This window comes from Petaurus breviceps, unplaced genomic scaffold, assembly GCF_028583685.1.
Source record: "Petaurus breviceps papuanus isolate PSGF00001 unplaced genomic scaffold, PetGlider_PUasm1.0 91133, whole genome shotgun sequence".
NCBI classification, from domain to species: Eukaryota; Metazoa; Chordata; class Mammalia; order Diprotodontia; family Petauridae; genus Petaurus; species Petaurus breviceps.
The window spans coordinates 85,506,493-85,526,314 of record NW_027187419.1 but is presented as its reverse complement, the minus strand read 5'-3'; the positions used below and the strand labels follow the sequence as shown (position 1 = coordinate 85,526,314).

The following is a 19,822-nucleotide window of genomic DNA, read 5'->3' as shown; positions in this document are numbered from 1 at the left end:
GAAGTTTTCTTGGGGAGTGAGAAATGGTAGAGAAAGCTGAGTGAAGCAGGGAAAGGAGTAAGAGATGTGGCCAGCATAGTTTTGAAAGGAGCGATACAATCTGAGGGAGAGGCTGTCAGGGATGGAGGGTACTTCCAGTGTGTAAATTTCAGTGCTGGAGTGAGCTTCCAGGGTGAGGAGGTTTCTGGGGACATGGTGGACAATTGTACCCTGGATAGTAATGAGATCAAAGGCAAACCCTAAGGAAATGTGATAGCCAAGGGGCTCCTAGCTCATCCCAGGAGAAGTTAGTTCTGTTCAGGTAGAAGGACACTTTCTATAGTAATATAGCACTATTGAGACCTTTCCTTTGTGCTTAGGCACTTTTCAGAGAGCAAAGATTAGGATATGTAGCATTAAAATTTTTGAAGTTTTTCTTAATTGTTTTTTTTTTTCCACTCAGATAATGGCCCATTTACCATCCGCCATGAAAACACTGGCAAATGCCTTAAAACTGTGAGTGGTTTGGTAGTGGCAGTGAACTGCAAGACGACCAGTGATATGCAGTGGAAGTGGGTATCACAGCATCGCCTCTTTAATGTAGAGTCCCGGATGTGCCTTGGAATAGACATAGCCAAGCCTAAAGATTCCTTGAAAATGTTCAGCTGTGATTCCAGTGCTATGTTATGGTGGAAATGTGAGTATGGTTCTTTGTACAGCGCCTCCCAGTACAGACTGACTTTGAAGGATGGACAAGTGACAGCAAATGTAAATTCATCTGATACTTGGAAGAAAGGAGACTCTGATGAACATCTTTGTGACCAGCCTTACCATGGTGAGTGTTTGACAGTGACTTTTTATTTAGTTAATATATAGTTTTTCTCATGTTTTGTTTAACATTTAACTCAGGGCTACTACCGTTTCAAGCTGTTGTTTGGTTGTTTTTCAGTCTTGTCCAGCTCTTCATGAACGCACTTGGGGAAAAAGGATGGCGTTTTAGGCATAGGAAATAAGTAATAAAAAATGGCCAGAGTTAGGAATATGGGTGTCATTTTGGCTGTTGTTCAGTTGTGTCTGACTCTTCGTGACTCCCTTTTGGGGTTTCATTAGCAAAGGTGCTCAAGTGGTTTGCCATTTCCTTCTCCATCTCGTTTTATAGATGAGGAAATTGAGGCAAACAGGGTTAAGTGACTTGTCCAGGGTCACACAGCTAGTGTCTGAGTCTGCATTTGAACTCAGGATGATGTGTCTTCCAGACTCCAGGTCCAGGATTGTATCTACTGTGCCACCTAATTGCCCATTGTGATAGTAATGCTAAAAAAAAAAAAAAAGGAGGAAGACCTTTAATGAAACATTTTAAAAATTCAGACAAAAGTTCAGAAGGGATCATTGAAAAGCAGGGCGTTGTTGGTGCTACTGTGTTAAATTTATTGTGTGTTTTAAAAACCCAAGCCATACATAATAAGTAGCTTCATATGCAATTCACATTTTTCTTTTGGTTATATGTCCACATACTCATGTATATCAACTTAATTTGTTATCTCCCATTTGTCCTGCATATATCTTGTTTGTACCTACATGTTGGCTCATTGTCTCCTCCATTAGACTATTAGCTCCTTGAGGGCAGACTTTCTTTCACCTTTTCTGGAATCCCTAGTACTTACAATGTCTAGCACAGAGCAGGCTCTTAATAAATGTTTATTGAAGACAGAGAAAGATCAGTCATAGTTCAAACTATAAGATAAAGTTTGATTAACACAGATTTCCTGGGAAAAAAAACTGAACAGCTAAATGTGTTTTGATATTGAAACAAAATATAAAGTTTTGATTCTTATTTATCAGATTGCTTTATTTATACTTATAGATTATATATAATATCCATACATAAGATAGCTATCCATCACCAGTTAGCTCTTGAGTGCTTACCTTTTTCCCATCTAAAACTTATGCATAACTGTAGAAAATGTGTTCTCAAAATACTCACTTAAACTAGATTCGACTTCAGAACCCGTGACAGTTTTTCCTCATAATTTTGAGTTATAAGCTTAATAAGTTCATGAAATGAAGAAAAATGCCAAATTTATCTTAAATTCAAATCTGTTTATGCTCTGAGGTTTGTATATGTTTGACAGATAACACACAGAAGGCACGGGAGGTTTGGGACTCCAGTCTCTAACAGGTTCACTCTTGATCTGGTCAGACAGGAAGATAGCTTCAGAGGGGTTAATAATATTACTTTAGTCTAGTCTTCTCAAGAGGGAGTTAGTGATAATGGGAGCTCCTACAGCATTCCCTAACAACCCTTCTTGTAGAGGCCAGGGAGAAGGGGGTGGGGGAGTGGGAACTACCTCTATGTCTCTATAGGATCAATTGAGACAGGCACAGCTTGTCCACTCCCTGAAATCACAAGCCTCAATGGGGCAGGTTGAGGAAGGTGTACATGGACTTCTCTGTGCATTACCTATGGTTTCACCACTCACTGACCAGTACCCACTTACCTTATAGGACAACAGACAAAGCGGGTATCTTGCCAACATTAAGCTCACAAGTTAACTTTGGCAATATTGTCATTCTGTGCAAGTATAGTAAATATCAGTTACGTCACCCCCATATCTCATGGCGCAGTCACAATAGGACTGCCTATCACCATGATTCTGGGATCCTTGGGGCTATTCTGGGAGTCATTATATAATACCTGGAAACCAGACATTGCCATGATCATGGATCCTGAGAAACTGAATTCTAAAAGGATAACAAAATCCTCCATAATTAAACATCGCCATGGCCATTGGATACTAAGAAACTATACATTAACAAGCATAACAAAACCCTCCTTATGGACAATATATTTTAGCAAAATATAGTTGTTTTTGAGACAGAGGTCTCATTTGTTTTTGAAAATGTAAGTACAAATTTTTATACCCGTGTTTATTATTACTGTTCTTTCAAAATATATTCACAGTCCAGGTATATTTTATTCCTATTTCCTTACAAAATTCTCATCCCTTTCCATGTTTCTTTATGTTCATATTTTTCATTTTATGGCACACCTTTTTCTCAGTCATTCCTCATTCATTAGACATTACATTGGTTATTACAAATAAGGCAGCTATTAAATATTTTTGTATAAATATGCTTTTTTTTTTTGGCCATCTACTTTCTGATGTTAGGATCACCTGCTCAAAGGGGATATTCTTCAGCTTTGTAACTCTTACTTCAAATTCACAGGATGTTTGAGCTGAAAGGGACATCAGCAATTATCTGTTCTAACACACTTACTTTACAGATGGAGAAACTGAAGCCCAGAGCTGCCCAGGCAATAGAAAAATTGGGATTTGAACCTTCTGGTTTCAAGTCTAGTGCTTATCCCACTTTATAGCATTTACCAGATACTGCCAAGGAGTTGCACAAAAAAACTTGTGTACCTACTAAAAACTCAATTGATAATGTAATAGGATGTCAGTTTCCTTATGAACCTGCCAACACTGATTTTTGTAGTTCTTAATTTTTTTTTTACCAATTTGATAGATACAAGGGAATAACTCAAAGATGTTTTAATGGGCATTTTCTTAGGAAATGATTAATTTTTCAAATAGTCATTTGCAATGTTTTTTTCTCTACTGGAGGATGAATATTACTTTTACAAATTGTTATCAGTTCCTTATAAGATTCCAAATGTCAGTTTTCAATAAATTTTAAAAATCTGTTCCTCTTGATATATTTGGCTGTTTACCCATATTTATATCCCTAGCATGGCTTCTCTCACATCATAAGCTGTTAATAAATATGTTACCTGCATGCCAGATACATTTTAAGTATTGTATACAATTCCATAAAGTAGACCATTGGCATTTTAATTGGCATTGCATTGAATCCACACATTTAATTTGGGAAATACTGCTATTTTTCCATATCAGGTTGACCTATCCATGAATATGTATTATTTCTCTAACTAGAAAGTTTCTTTGTTTGCATCAAGCCCATTTAAAAGTTACCCTTATGTAGGTCTGATGTCTGCCTTGGCAATCTAATGCTCAAATATTTGGTGTATGTACACTTTTATCATGAATAATGGTTCTATTTCTATTCCTTTGAATATTCATGAATTTTTAGTGGTATATAAAAATGTAGATGGACTTTTGTAGTTTAATCTCATACCCCTACTGTGTTACTCTTGAAGGCAGCTATTGCATCGATACTTTGTTTTCTCCCCATTCACCCTAATTAGCCCCTGATTTCAGATTATTACCTTCATCCATTCTCTATCTTTTATGCTCCTCAATTTTTACATGTTGTCTCCACTATTAGAATGTTTGTTTCTTGAGGAAGGAGACATTTTTCTTTCTTTTTTTTGAATCCTCAAGCCTAACACAGTACCTGGCATATAGTAAACACATAATAAATAGTTGTTGACTGATTGACAGTCATGTCACATGCAAATAAATCTGTTAATAACCTCTTCTTTACAGATATTTATTTTTTCTTTCTCATACCCTGTTGCTATAGGATTCATTTCTAAAACTAGGTCAAAGAGGAGTGATGACAAGACCATGCTATTTTGTATTAATGAGGACTGGGGGAAAGGATGTTGGGTGAAGAATAACTCAGGATTCTAGCTCTTTGTTTCAAGAATATACTTTATGACATATTAAAGGAAAAAAATCCTTCTCTTTTGAGGCAGCTAGGTAGCACAGTGAATAGAGCACCGGCCCTGGAGTCAAAAGGACCTGAGTTCAAATGTGGTCTCAGACACTTAACACTTACTGGCCATGTGACCTTCGGCAAGTCACTTAACCCCAATTGCCTTGCCTTCGCCCCTCTAAAAAAAAAAAGAAAAATCCTTCTCTTCCTATATTTTTCAGTGCTTTTTTAAAACATAAATGGAAAGTGTACTTCTTCAAAAACCTGTCCTATATCTATTATTACAATCATATATTTTTTATTTTCCTAGTATCGAATCATCACTACATTACTTACATAAGTTCTTTTTGTCATATAAAATAATTTTGTAGTCTGTTTCTATCTACTATTTATCAATAACTATTTATCAACTGTTTAATTTGACAGTTTAACTCTGTATTCATTTATACCTCCACTTATATCTAACCCTGTTAACTCATTATGCAATGAGACAGAATCTGGGATCTCAGAAGGTAGGCCACAAAATTGCCAACTCTGGCAGATCTCACCACACTGGACAAGCTTTTAGTCTAAGCCCAGGTACGGTGATTGTTGTCCAAGAATCAGCCTAGTTAAAGTACAGAGAACTCCTTTCCTAGAGTATTGGTCACCAGGTGCTGAGTCTTTAACCTTAACTACTCATGAGACACAGAGAAACTATTGCTTGCATTCAAAGAGCTGAACCACAATGATAAAAGAAATACCAGACCTTTTGTATCATGATTCATTAGTGCTATTGGCCTGCCCTGGCAACTTTTTCTTTCTGTTTCCATCTCTTAGTATTGGTTCCTTTCTCTGCAAGGAAATCCCTTTTCTTGTTATCCATAAGATCACAGTTGCTTATGAGAAAAACAGCTAATTGTGTTTTCCTTTGGCCATTTTCTCTTTCCTCTTTGGGAGAGAACAGTTTTTCCTTCATTTCCCTTCCTTTTTCTTAAATTTGGCAGCCATTTGTTGCTTAGTATTTGGAGTTTGTGACTTAAAAATCTCACTCTAATTTGGAAATAGAAAAGAGTTACAGGGGTGGCCAGGTAGCACAACAAGTAAGAGCACCTGCTCCAGTGTCAGGATGACCTGGAGATTGAATCCCGGGCTCAGACATTTAGCACCCACCCAGAAACACCTAGCCGTGTAACCTTGAGCAAGCTACTTAACCCCAATTGCTTAGAGGAGGCCAGGTGGCTCAGCGAGTAAGAGCACCGGCTCCAGTGTTGGGATGACCTGGATCAAATCCTGGCTCAGATACTCAGCATCACACCCAGAAATAACTGGCCGTGTAACCTTGAGCAAGTTACTTAACGCCAATTGCTTAAAAAAAAAAAGAAAGAAAAGAGTTACAGCCTTCAAATTATAACAGAACAAAACAAACATTGAATAAAAATTTTAACTTGCTGAATCATACTTGTTTAGGCAAAATCCATTATTATTTCCCATTTTGGATTGCATATTGGCAGTATTCTTCAATTTCTTTCCCCCTTTATTTCTGTTTTTGTTTTTGGCTTTTGCTTAGACTTTAATGTGTTGAGACTGACAGAGCTCCATCTAGTAGATTATTTTAATTCTTACCACTGGATATAGTCAAGCAATGTTTTGAGTAGACTCCTTAATTTAACCAAGGTTTATAGCCATTTTCCTTGGTAAGCAAAATTAGGGAACAAAGAACCTAAAATCAGAGTAGAAATAAAATGTGAACAAAGATACTAGAAGCCTGAGTTAAAGAAATCAAGGTCTATCACTACCATGGATCTAGTTGTCAATGAACAGAATCTGGCATTTTATTTTTCCCTCCTCTTCTGGGAAGCATAAGAACACTTATAACAAAGTATGAAGGGATTATAGGTTTTCTATGCCATAAAATATTTTATTTTCAATATGTATTCATTCACACTTAACATGGTCACATTACCTACATGTCCTTTTCTATAACATGTCATAGTGACACATTTGTTGGCTTTGGAGTTAGAAGTCATGGATTCATATCCCAACACTTCTCTTGATGACCTTTGTGGTCTTGAGTCAGTCATTGGTTGCCTCAACTCTAAAATGAAGAGTTTGGACTAGATGCCTTCAGAAGTGTCTTTGAGCTCAAAATCTAGGGTCCTAATGAATGTTTCCTGCTTTTCTCAAGACAAAGTATAACTAACTATATAATTATTATAACTATAGAAATTCTAACCCAGGGCTGTCTAAGATATAAGGAAACACTTTTATATGTTGGTATTTATTTGGTTATTCAAGGGAGGCATAATTTAGTGAAGGACTGCTGCTAATGTGATCAGATTCTTTTATGGCAAGAAAGACCAAGGTAGGACAAACTGTCACAAGTAATGGGCATCTAGACTAACCATTTCCGGTAGTCTTTTACCAGAATACACACTGTGGATGCAGACCAAGGTTGCATATGGAGCTCCTTGTTCATTTGCCTCTTTGTTCTAACAAGTAAGCTGACTATTTATCTAACCACTGAAATAGCTGATTTGCTCTGTTGACCCTAGAGCTATTATTTTAAGGTTCCTTTCAGCACAAGCTGGTGTGTTGAGAGGAGAGCGTTCCCCTTGAGAGTTGATTGTCTAGCTACAGGAAACACAGGGGACGTAAGAAGTCCAGAAACAACAGGATACGAACAGAAAAAGAATTCTCTTAAGCAGTTAGCAGAGTTGAGCAGGGTTTTTGTTATTGTCGATCATTTAATTTAACATTCTTCAGAAAGGTTTGTTGGGATGCCTCAATTAGGCTCCCCTTCCAACTTCATTTGGTAAAACCAAACCTTAGGATACCAAGAAATTAGCCATCATGCTCCAGTGGACACCCTTTGCTCAGATAGGCTTTTTGTAGCCTGAGAGGCAAAGGTCACAAAGGGATTGAATTAGATAGTCACTGAAGCCCTTCCAACTCTCAGGTTCCATGTTTCTGCGAAATTATAATAAATAAAAGGACAGCCTCCATGTATGCAAAGTAGGGAGAGTCGCAGTTTTGGGTTATTTGTTTCTCAGGCTGATAATCAATCGATAATCAATAGCACCATTGCCCTGTCCATTGCTCCATTATGTTATAGGAAAACTTCCTCTACAGAGATTCAGACTAGTTATGGTGCAGGTTGGTGTACCTTCCTTTACATTAAAAAAAAAAAGTTGTAAATAAAATCCTATAGGCAGTCCTTGCTTTTTCTGGTTGTGCTGGTGTGTGTCTGTGCGTGTTCTGATCAAACACATTTGCTGTTGCCCAGACAACACAATGCCAGTTTCTGGCTTCTTTGTGCAATGTCCAGGAATATGAATGGCAACCAGATCTGTGCAGTATTACTATCTCATGCTTCTCTTTTCAGTTGTGTGAAAGATGTGTTGATGCTCTTTGGAGAAGTCTCTAATGACTTGATAATTGCTTTTATGACTTTCTAATGGACTATGAAGTCCTCTGACTTCATGGATCCTTCCTTCTTGTAGCTCTTTCTTTTTTTAATCTTTTTTAATCTGATACTGAGCAAAGATTTGAATAAACTAAGGAGATATGAGAGCATGAAGAGAAGAATGATTGAATCCTTAATTGCTTGTTAAAAATGTTTTTCATTGACCGAATTATTAATTACCATCATCATCCTACCTCCTGTCCTAAGAGTATAACCCTCAGCAAGTTAATGCACCTCTCAAAGTTGTTTTTTTATCTGTAAGATAGAGCTAGTGGTCCTTGTTCTACCTGCCTGATAAGGTTGTTGTGAGGAAAACACTTTTAGAAACTTAAACTACATCAGTATGAGTTGTTAATTATGATCAGCACATATATATTGAACTGCTACTACAATACTTTGAGGGAATTTTAAGACTCGTCAAATGATTTTTTAAAAAATGATTCTGTTTTGGGGTGGCTAGGTGGCACAGTGAATAGAGCACTGGCCCTGCAGTCAGGAGGACCTGAGTTCAAATTCGGACTCAGACACTTAACAAAAAAACTAGCCATGTGACCTTGGGGAGGTCACTTAACCCCAATTGCCCTACTTTCCCCCCTCAAAAAGAAGAAAAAAAAGATTCTATGTGGTAATATGGCAGCCCAAAAAGCTAAAGGTATTTTAAGTTGCATTTACAAAGATACAGTATCCAAAATGAATATGAATGAAGAAATATGAGTGCCCCCAACTCTTCTTTGCCCTGGTCAGGTCATGTTTAGAATATTGTGATCATGTGGCAGCTAAGTGGCGCAGTGAGTAAAGCACCACCCGGGAGGACCCGAGTTTGGTTCCGGCCTCAGACACTTAACACCCACACAAAAATACTAGCCATGTAACCTTGGGCAAGTTACTTAACCCCAATTGCCCTCCAAAAGGCAAAATTAAAAAAAAATAGAATATTGTGATCAGCTTTGAGTTGGCATATTTTAGGAAGAACATTCCATTAGGAAAAGGGGGGACAATTAAGATGGTTAAGGGCCTTCAAAATCATGCCATATGAATTTCAATGAAAGTTAAACTTAATCCATTCCTTGCTCTGGCCTATGGGACCACAGGGAACAAGTTTAATCCCTTCCATGTGAGGGCCCCTTGGATACTAAAAGACAACCATCATATCCTCCCAAATCTCCCATTCTCCAGCCTGAACATCCTCTATACTTCCACTTAAATCCCACATGTCCCACCCCTAGCCTCAGAGTGTGGTAATTCAGATACAGGGTGTGCTGTCTTCTGTGACAGTTACTCATTTTTAGACCAAAGTAGAGATTTTTGGAGAACTGGTGTAATTAGGTAAATGACTAAAAGAAATGGTCCATTTCTACACTCATAATACTTAGTAGAATATTATGTCTGCCTCTTTCTATACTTAGTTTTTGGCTTGATTTTTCTTTTTATAAATGGACTAGACTGTAAATCCCTGCTGGAACCCCTCTTATTCCACAGGCAATAAGACGTTGGTTAGGAAAATGTGACTGATATTGATAAGTCATCCCATCCTCACTCATCATGTAGGCAGCTGGGGTGGTACATTGGGTAGAGGCTAGATAGAAATCTGGATAACCTGAATTCAGATCCTGCTTAAGACACTTATTAGTTGTGTGGCTATGGGTAAGTCACTTAACTTTTCTCAGCCTTAACTTCTCATATCTGGAAAATGGTTATAATATCATCTGCCTTACAGGATCATACTGTGAGAATACTAGACGACCAAGTGTCCCATAAAGTTGTGTTTCTTGTTGCCCTTGGACACATTCCACCACCTTTTCTTTAAACTCTGTATGAAGAATCTGTGACGCATCCTTGCAATCAACTATTATTTTTTTATGTCTCTTTAATTTTAATGAGAATTTCAGCATTGGTAAGATTATAGATTTAGAGGTGGAATGAACTTTGGATATCAATATCCATTATTTTATAGATGAGAAAACTAAAGTTAACAAGAAAAGTTCATGAGTTGTCCACACAAGTAGCAGAAAACCTGAGATCAGGACCTAGATATTCTCAGTTTAAGTCCAATGCTCTTTCCATAGCTGCTCACTATCAACTCATTTGTTACTAGAAAAGGATCTGACATTTAGGTTACCAGAAAGTAAGTTCATGCTTCTAGGTAGTGTAAAAATTGTAATTTCTTAGCACCATTATGCCACTGTCATTGAAGAAGCAGAATGAGGGCTAATAAGACTGGAGAGCAGATTTTTTATCCCAGAGATTGCTACGGCTAAGACATTTATCATCGAATAGTCAGCTTACTAGTGATCAGCCTCTCCACGTGCAGCTAGAATGGTCCTCCAAAAGTAGACTCAATCTGTCAATACGAATGTACTCACAGATGCCTTTGCCACACGGTAGAATTTACCAGAGCTGAATTTTGCCAGCAGAGACTGTCTTTGATTAGTTCTTACCCTGGGTAAGTCTTTGCCCAAGATTTCCCACACTGGTTGATTTCCAGATGAGGGAGTAGAAAAGGGGAAAAACCTTAGTCCTAATTCAATGATGAGTTATTAAATACAAGAGAAAAATAATCATTTCTCTCGGGCAATATCCTTCTGCTGAAGATGAAGGAGAAATTGAGGAGCTCAAGGAACTGTCCTCCCCTCCTCTTTTCTCTCCTCCCTTCTCCCTTGCCTGAAGGTGTTCTCCTAAAAGAAGGTAAATTTTGATGGCCAAAAGTTACCTAGTTGGGGGGCGGCTAGGTAGTGCAGTGAATAGAGCACTGGCCATGAAGTCAGGAGGACCTGAATTCAAATGTGGCCCCAGACACTTAACACTTACTAGCTGGGCAAGTCAGTTAATCCCAATTGCCCTGCCTTCCTCCTCCAAAAAAAAAAAAAAAGAAGAAGAAAAGTTACCTAGTTCTCTTGGGGTATGCTGGCTAGATTTCTTTCTCAAAGACCAAGCTTTAAACCAAGTTCACTCTGGACCTCACGGATTGAACAATAAATACCCGCCCAAGTACCACTTAATGGTTATTTTTTGGGGCCCTCCTGGTCCAGAGTGAATGTAAATAGTAATTGTTTCTCTTTTGGCCAGCAACCCTGAGGATCTTCCCCTCCCAGTTTGATTTTTTTTTATTAAAGGGGATATCCTTTGACTCACTTCTTAAAAAGGCCTATTCACTGAATGGGAGTTGCCTTACTCAAAGTGAGAACTTGAAAAGGCCTTAGCTTAAAAAGGGCCAAAGCTCCCACAGCATCCTGGGTCATATCCAGTCATCCCGATGAATAATCTGGCCACTGGACCCAGATGGCTCTGGAGGAGAAAGTGAGGCTGGTGACTTCCCTCCCTCACATCAAAGTCAATTGCAAATCATGTCATCATCTTCCTGATGTCATAGTTCTCTTTGAGAACGAAGGACAAACCACACTGTGAGAAGCAAATGAGATAACATATAAAGCAATTAGCAAACCTTAAAGCATTCTATGAATGCTATTATTATTAGTAGCAGCAGCAGTAGTATTATAAAATCAGCCACTTTGGGCATACTTTTTATAATTTCTGTGGGCTGCCAAACCTGATCAATCACAAAGCTGAAATCGTGTAACTATAAAATGCTGTAGCTCCTTTGGAACTTAATTTCCATCTAGTCCAGACCCCTTGTTTGCAGAGGAAGAAAAATGACCTGCTTGTGGTCTTTTAGCTAATTAGTGGTAGAGCAAGGAGGACTCCTTATTTCCCGGCCCTTTCCTTTCTGCTATATCAGAATTTTCAGTCCACATAATGATTCATACCTGACTAAGATTCTCTTCTATAATCCTGAATACTTTTAACACTGGATAAGAAAAGGCTTCAGGACACTTTCAGATATGTAAGGGACCTGGAAGGGGTGATTATATTAGACCCAGCTAGGAATAGGAGAACCAGGTAGCAGTTACAAAGGAGGCAGACTTAAATTTGATAAAAGGAAGAATTTTGTAGCAGAGGTAGACAAAATTGGAATGGGCTGTCTTGGGAAGTAGCAGGTTCTTCTTCATTTGAGGTCCTAAAGGCTGGATGACCACTTGGTAAGTGTGTTGAAGAGACAGTTCTTGTTAGGGCACAGGTTGGACTGAGGTGTCTCTTTCACATCAGTTCTGTGACTTAACCCCACCTATCTCCCATAGGTTCCCTTTGGAGAGGGAGACAATCTGTGCTACATAATAATATATTATAGTTATATCTTTTTATTAGACTATAAACTACGAAGATAGGGACTGTGTCTTATCTAAACTTTGTGGCTCCTACAGCACTTGCATAGTAGATGCAATTATTTACTTAATTACTTATGTTATATTAATTATAAGTATTTAATAGAACCCTTTCTTCCTCGCAACTAAAATTTATTTATTGATAGCAGAGATCTACAAACTACAGCCTGCAGGGTGCCCTAAGAATGGTTTTTATACTTTTAAATACATTTTTATTGCATTTAAAAATGTAAAAACAATTAGCAGCACTTGGGCCTACAAAAACTGCTTGTTTGGTAGATTTGGGATGTAACTATAGTTATAAGAATCCTTGATGGATAGCATTGTCGCAGCTCTAAGCCATACATATGCTAATGTCCATGGAGAATAAATAGCAAGTTGATGAATAATAAATAATTCCATTTCCATAACTAATTTCTCTTAATGATACTTTCAAGTACTGCTGGGGCCAATCAATATTTGTCTCTTCCTTCTCTGACTTCTGTTGTTCTTGTGAGTACCACACAATTTGATGATAAAAATATTTTGTAAAATTTTGTTATTGTTCAGTCATACCTGGCTTTTTTGTGATGCCATTTGGGGTTTTCTTAGAAAAGATACTGGAATGTTTTGCCATTTCCTTCTCCAGTTCACTTTATAGTTGAAGAAATTGAGGCAGTGAGGGCTAAATGATTTGCCCAGGGTCACATAGCAACTAATTGTCTGAGGCTGGATTTGAACTTGGGTCTTCCTGACTCCAGGCCCCATATTCTATCTACTGTGCCACCTACCTGCCCAAAATTTTTTGCATATAATTGTATTTCTGTCTCTCCACCTAAATGTAAGCTCTTTGAAATCAGGGACTATGTGTTATATTTCCATGTTTTCCATACCTGTATAGTAGACTTAGTAAACATTTGTCAATTGATTAATCAAGATGGATTTTTCCTAGTTAATAATCATTATGTTATACACTGATTTGGCTTTCGTGGGTCACAGCATTTCACAGCAAGAGGATTTAGTTTATATTGTTAGTCTATGGAAAAGGCAGAATATGTCAGACAAATTATTAGGTTTGGGAATAGAAATCTAAACAGAAAGATAACTTCATAAATTGTTCTTGGTGTTTTAGCTGGTGTTTCCTGCAGGTACAACAAGCATCTTAAATTAATATACTGTATGTTGGAACAGTAATAAAACAATAGGTAGACACATTAATCTACCTTTTGTCAAATTTTTTAAAAGAACAACCCATGGACCTTTTAAAAAGTTCTCAGTGGCACAAATCACATAGCACTTTTATTGTCTCTGAAACTGATCCTTTGAAACTGACTAATTTGTCTCTTTCTTTTTTAACAGAAATATATACCCGGGATGGGAACTCTTATGGGAGGCCTTGTGAGTTTCCTTTCTTAAATGATGGTGTCTGGCACCATGAATGCATCACTGATGAAAATCATAATGGAACATGGTGTGCTACAACTTTAAATTATCCATATGACCAGAAGTGGGGAATTTGCTTAAAACCAGGTATGTATGGATAGGACTGCATAAGCAGCCCCCTCCTTGGTATGATTTGAGAATGACCAAACTGCCCTCTGCTCCAAAATATTGTTTTCCCATTGGAAAACTAAGGTACCTAAAATCCTCATGTCATTATTTTTTTTTCTAATAAAATGGTATATGGGAAGATCTAGTTAAGATACATGAACAAGCTGAACTCTTTGAAGGGTTGTGGATTCAATTTGAAATTAAAATCTATGATCTGGGATTTTGATGCGATAAATAAAATATTATTTGCAAACAGGAGGATCTCAACATTTTATAGGTTATCTCTATCATTTCTTCTTTGCTCTGGACACTTTACAGATGGTACCAAACACTCTGTGTGTGGGTATGTGTGTGTGTGAATCATACATCTATGTATTTTATGTCTCAATTGACATTAATAACACGGGGTGTCAGCAAAAAAATTTTTTTGTCACATCCATAAAATATTCACCTTAGAGTATTGGAGATTTTGTGCTGATTTCAATTGTGGCTTTTATTAACCCACCATCTTCAGTTTTACATTTTAAAAATCTTTTTTTAAACAGAACTGAATTGACTTCATTTAACTCACTCAGATGTAGTTGATGATTTCCTGTCATATGTCACCCATAAAATCTTTCCTCAGCATCCAATAATAATTGGCTAGTAATTGTTTTCCAATTGCCAAGTTAGCATTTTTCCATCTTGGAGATTTCCTGATGGCCGAGTTTCCTGTGCTCATTACTAAAAGCCCCTAGGTTTTCCCAGGAAGAAGTCCAAGTGTGAATACATGACATGGAACTCCAGTGACATCTTATATGCCATAACTTGATGGTTTTGAGAAGTTCATTGGCAATTTCTTAGTAATTTTCTGCCTTGTTTCCAAAAAAAGTTTTTTTGGTCATTTTAAAAAATGAATTACATGTAACTTTTTTCAGCTCTTCTTCAAAATGTTAATCTTTTATTAGTTCCTTAATTTGAGAACTTATAAATATCCCCTCTGATTTTAACATCACTGATTCTTGGAAATGTGCTTTTCAGATTAAAGAAAAAAAAAAACCTGTACTGTTTCAATCCATTGCGTTTTAGTCCAGAAGTCAGATGTTCAGCTGGGTGTGTTTTTAGTTTGGGTTTTTTTTTTTTCTAAATTGACATCATGAACTAGGTGATTTGGGTCAGCTTGAATTATTAAATGAAGATCTGAAAGTAGAAATATAGAAATGTTCCCTGAGATGGGAGATTCCTACCTTCCTGATCAGAGATTCATGAAGCTGGAGACAGAAGAGTCCTTAGACCCATCAAGTTTTAACCTTCTCATTTTGAAGGCTAGAAAACTGAGACACCGAAAGTCATGGCTTGTTTAAGGTAAAAAGTGTCAGAAGCAGGATTTTAATCTGGAGTCTTTGACTCCAGAGTTAGTGTTATCCTACTGTATCATTCTGCTAAACATGTAACTTGTCATGCCGAGCTTCATCATGATACTCTGAATCATCAGGTACATCTTTTTCAGCCAGATTCTTTGTTTTTGATGATTGTATAGTGGTTCTTCCTTAACTATATAAAACAGGTATTATAACTAATGATAAATTTGGATATTGTATAACATGTTCAGACTTGGATATATTTGCTAAGCAGAAATATTAATCTGTTGAGTTGTTTAGTGGTATCTTACTCTTTGTGGTCCCATTTGGAATTTTCTTGGCAAAGATGATGGAGTTATCTGCCGTTTCCTTGTTTAGTTCATTTTGCAGATGAGGAAACTGAGGCAACCAGATTAAGTGATTTGCCTAGGGTCACACAGCCAGTAAGTTTCTGAGGTCAAATTTGAACTTAGGGTTTCCTGACTCCAAGTCAAGAGCTCAGTACACTCCGAATCTTTGGAACAGCAGATAACAAGCTCCATGTATCCAGTCAGAAATAGAATGCAAAGGGAAACGGCAAAAACAATCTGATCACCTATTTTTCAGCCAAAATAGAGTTCATGTGCTCTCTTTAACTAGACTAACATTTCATATCTGAGATTTAAAAGTTAGCTCACTGTGCTAAGAACAAACATTTCTGGTGATTGACTAGCCAGGCATTCTGAGAGTTTCATACACATCAGTGTCGACCAAGTATGCAAACACTTGAAGAGATCAGAAACAGTAATGATTTTTACTCGGTACCTAACTGACAGAATAAGTCTGCTTTTACTCTGTATGAACATGTCCCAGTCTGCCCTGCTTCATGTGTCATCACAGGAGCCGAGACGTTCCAGAGCAGGCCAGAACCAGCCAAATGGTGACTTCTCACCATCTCCCCACACACACAACAAACAACAGTTTGATACTGCTTCATGTTGCATAATTCATGTAAAAATTCACGTCATTCAATGATAATGTTTGATAGAGAAATTTCATTTTTGTTTTTGGATACAATATCCAGAAGTACCAAGAAATTTCCATGTGACAAAATGCTTTAAAAAGTATGAGTAGATAGATGGTTATAAAAAAAAAACAACTTACTTTTGTTGTTGCAACTTGTGAACTGGTAGGGCATCTAAATTTTCTCTGGTGGACCACTTTGCCCTCTGGCCTAAGGAAGATGACTTTCTAAGGGAAGCAACCAAGTGGCACAGTGGATGGAATGCTGGCTCTGGAGTCAGGAAGACTTAGATTCAGATACTCAATAGCTGTGTGACTCTGGACAGGTCACTTAACGTCTACCTCAGTTTCCTCAATTGTAAAATGGAGATAGTAATAGCACTTATATCCCAGGGTTGTTCCCAGAGGATCAAATGGGATATTTGTAAAGCACTTAGCACAGTGCCTGGAACTTAATAAATGCTTGTTTCCTCCCTCCCTCCTTCCTTCCTTCTTGCTGCTTAGGAAGGTAGAGACTAGAGATGGAGGGAAATGAGGATTGGGAGGAGGACCCAAGGAAAGGAACTTTTAAGGCTGTGGGTTTTAAGAAGTTAGGATCGCTTATTGGTTAAGAAGTATTGAGAAGGGATGGCTAGGTGATGCATTGAATAGAGTACTGGCCCCAGAGTCAGGAGGACCTGAGTTGAAATTCAACCTCAGACATTTAACACAAAATTTTTTTTAAGTATTGAGATCTCCTAGTTCTAATTAGCAAAGCTAGGAGTAGAAGTGAAGCTTACTTTGGATAACACCATTTCCTTTCAATTCTAGTAGGGGGTCACTTTTCCTATTCCCTTAATTCAGTGAGAGAGAAAGCATCACCACACTCCTTGTTTCTGCTGCTACTCCTCACTTAACTCTATCTACTTTCTACCCCTCATTATCAGTGTTTGCTGACCTCTAGGTCAGTTTCACCAACCACATACATAAGGTCTTAGAAAAGACCATCACCATACCAGCCAACCCCAAGCTGTAAAGAAGGGAAGGAGGGAATGAACATTCCTAAGTGCCTACTGTGTGCTAGACATGGTGCAAAGTGCTTTACAGATATCCCACTTGATCCTTATATCCTTGGGAGGCAAATGCTATTTATTATTATTCCCATTTTACCATTAAGCAGTCTAAGGCAGAAGAAGGTTAAATGACTTATCCATGATCACACAGCTAGCAAATATCTGAGGCAGTCTGGCTGGATTTAAACTTGGGTCTTATTGACAACAGGCCTAGCAGCACCACCTAGCAGTCTTAAAATCTTTTTTAGTTGAGTCATTTTTCAGCCATGTCCAACTTTTTATAAACCCATTTTGGGGTTTCTTGGCAAAGATACTAGAATAATTTGCCATTTCTTCCTCCAGCTCATTTTACAGGTTAGGAAACTGAAGCAAAGAGTGTTAAGAACTTGCCCAGGGTCTCACAGCTAGTGTCTGAGGCTGGATTTGAGCTCAGATCTTTCTGACTCTAGGCCTAGCCCTCTATCCACTACACAACCTGAGTGCCTGTACCATGAAATCATATCTGTAGAATTGAATGGCAGCTTAGAGTCCAACTAGTCCAGTCTCTTTATTTTATAGATGAGGAAACTGAGGCCCAGAGACATAAGTGACTTAAAATCATACAGGTACTCATCAACAGAACCTGGGTTTGAAACTACATCTTTTGCCAGATTGAGTAATTATTTTATTGTACTAGACTGCTCACATCTTCATCGGTGACTTCAACAACTAGATCCCAGTTCTCTTTAGTCTCCATCGTTTCAAATTACATCATTTTCAGATATATATATGTATATGTGTATATATGTATACCTATGTGTACATATATGTGTGTATATATGTGTATATAATATATGTATATATATGAGAGACCTTTCCAACTACTCTGTCCTCAAAATTTATTAATCCTTTTAATTCCAGTGACTTAAACTCTCCTTCAGCCTGGCATCAGTCAGGCCATACTTGGGATTTGGAACTGCTACAACTCTAAATTTCTCCTACTCCCTCCAAAGGAGCCCTCAATTCTGCTGCCTCATTTCTGAAGCTATTTTTTACCTTCATTATAACCTCCCAGTCTCTGTTTTGTTCAGACTTCACTTATCTTGAATCCCAGTCAACTGTGTAAATGAGGTTCACACTCTCACAGTAGAATCACCAACTTCCCTTTCCAAGCCCTAGCCCTGGGTGATTTCTACCCTCTGCTTTCTCTGTTCCTGCTCTTAAACTTGCTAGAGAAACTCATAGGATCATCGAGCTGAAGTGAAAAACAATCTCAGACCGTAGGGTCCGGGGATTATTAACCCGGGGCTCAGTGAATGTGGTTTGTTTGGATTTTTTAAGAATTTTTTTTGGAGTAGTCTTTTTCATAATGTGGCTTTGATCATGTCAGTCTCTCTAAGACTTTGTGATTTCCCATTACCTATATGAACATAGATTTAGAGATGCACGGGCCCTTAGAGATCATCTAATACAATCTTATTATCTTATAAGTGAGGAAACTGGGACCTAAGAGATTAAGATGCCATTATATAGTAGAGGCAGAATTCAAACACAGGTTCTCTCATTCCATACACTCTTCACTATGGCAGGCTACCAGTGTTGTTAGCTAGACAAAAACACCATCCACCATTTGGTCTCAATTGACCCTTGAAGATTTATTTCACATTATGCCTACTTTAAGCCAAACTATACTATTCTTCTAGCTTGGTACTTAGTACATAGTTTTGTTGTTTAGTCACTGTCCAACTCTTCATGACCCCATGTGGGGACTTCTTCACAAAGATACTGGAGTGATTTGTTATTTCCTTCTAAAGTTCATTTTATAGCTTAGGAAACTGAGACAAGAGGGTTAAGTGACTCTCTAGAGTCACACAACTAATAAGAGTCTGAGACCACATTTGAACTTGGGTCTTCCTGACTCCAGGCCTACCACTCTATCCACTGGGCCACCTAGTTGCCCCATACATAGTAGTCCCTCAAATGTTTGAACAGATCGAACAGGGTTTATAATATCCCACAAGTGGCTTGTGGGATCCAGGAACAGGCCAAGACTCCAAGTTGATTTTCATTGCTTGAGAACTCTGTAGCTGAAGCAGAGTGAAATATTTGTTGGCAGAAAAATTTAAAGCAAAGATTTAGCTAAGCAGATAACGAGTGTGATGGCATCAGGAAAATGCCACCATTTGCCTGTGTTCTTCCCCTACCCCCATTCCCCAAAGCTTATTATACATGGGATAACAGATTTGTAGAAGGGGCCTAAATAATCAACTAATTTAGCCCAATATGGTATGTTTTAAAAGGCAGCTGGATTTGGGGCAGGGGACCTACATTCAGATCTGAGTTCTGCCATTTGTTTATACCTGTCATCATGAACAAATCATTTAAACCACTCCAGACCTTGAACTCTACATCCTGTGAGCCTCCTTTTAAAGATGAGGAAATTGAAGCACAGAGAGATTAATTGACTGCCCAAGTCATACAGATTGCTCATAGTGGAGATAAAAAGAATTCTTAGTCTTATATTGTACTACCTCCCCAGATACATCTTAGTATTTTGTCTTCCTCTTATAATTAACTAATCCCATGTTGATTTTTAAAGGTTATTTTTTGTAGAAAACCCTAATAAAATTATTT

The 19,822-nt window shown here is 37.8% G+C and overlaps 1 protein-coding gene across 2 annotated transcripts in view; it reads left to right on the top strand.

Annotated features, from left to right (window-relative positions):
- LOC138155384 (CD302 antigen) overlaps positions 1-19,822 on the top strand; it is a 220,016-nt gene that overhangs the window by 15,140 nt on the left and 185,054 nt on the right. For both annotated transcript variants that reach the window (XM_069080612.1, XM_069080607.1), the window contains exons 2-3: positions 443-814; positions 13,624-13,794. In XM_069080612.1, coding sequence (XP_068936713.1) covers positions 443-814; positions 13,624-13,794 — 543 coding nt within the window. The remainder of the gene's footprint in view (positions 1-442; positions 815-13,623; positions 13,795-19,822) is intronic.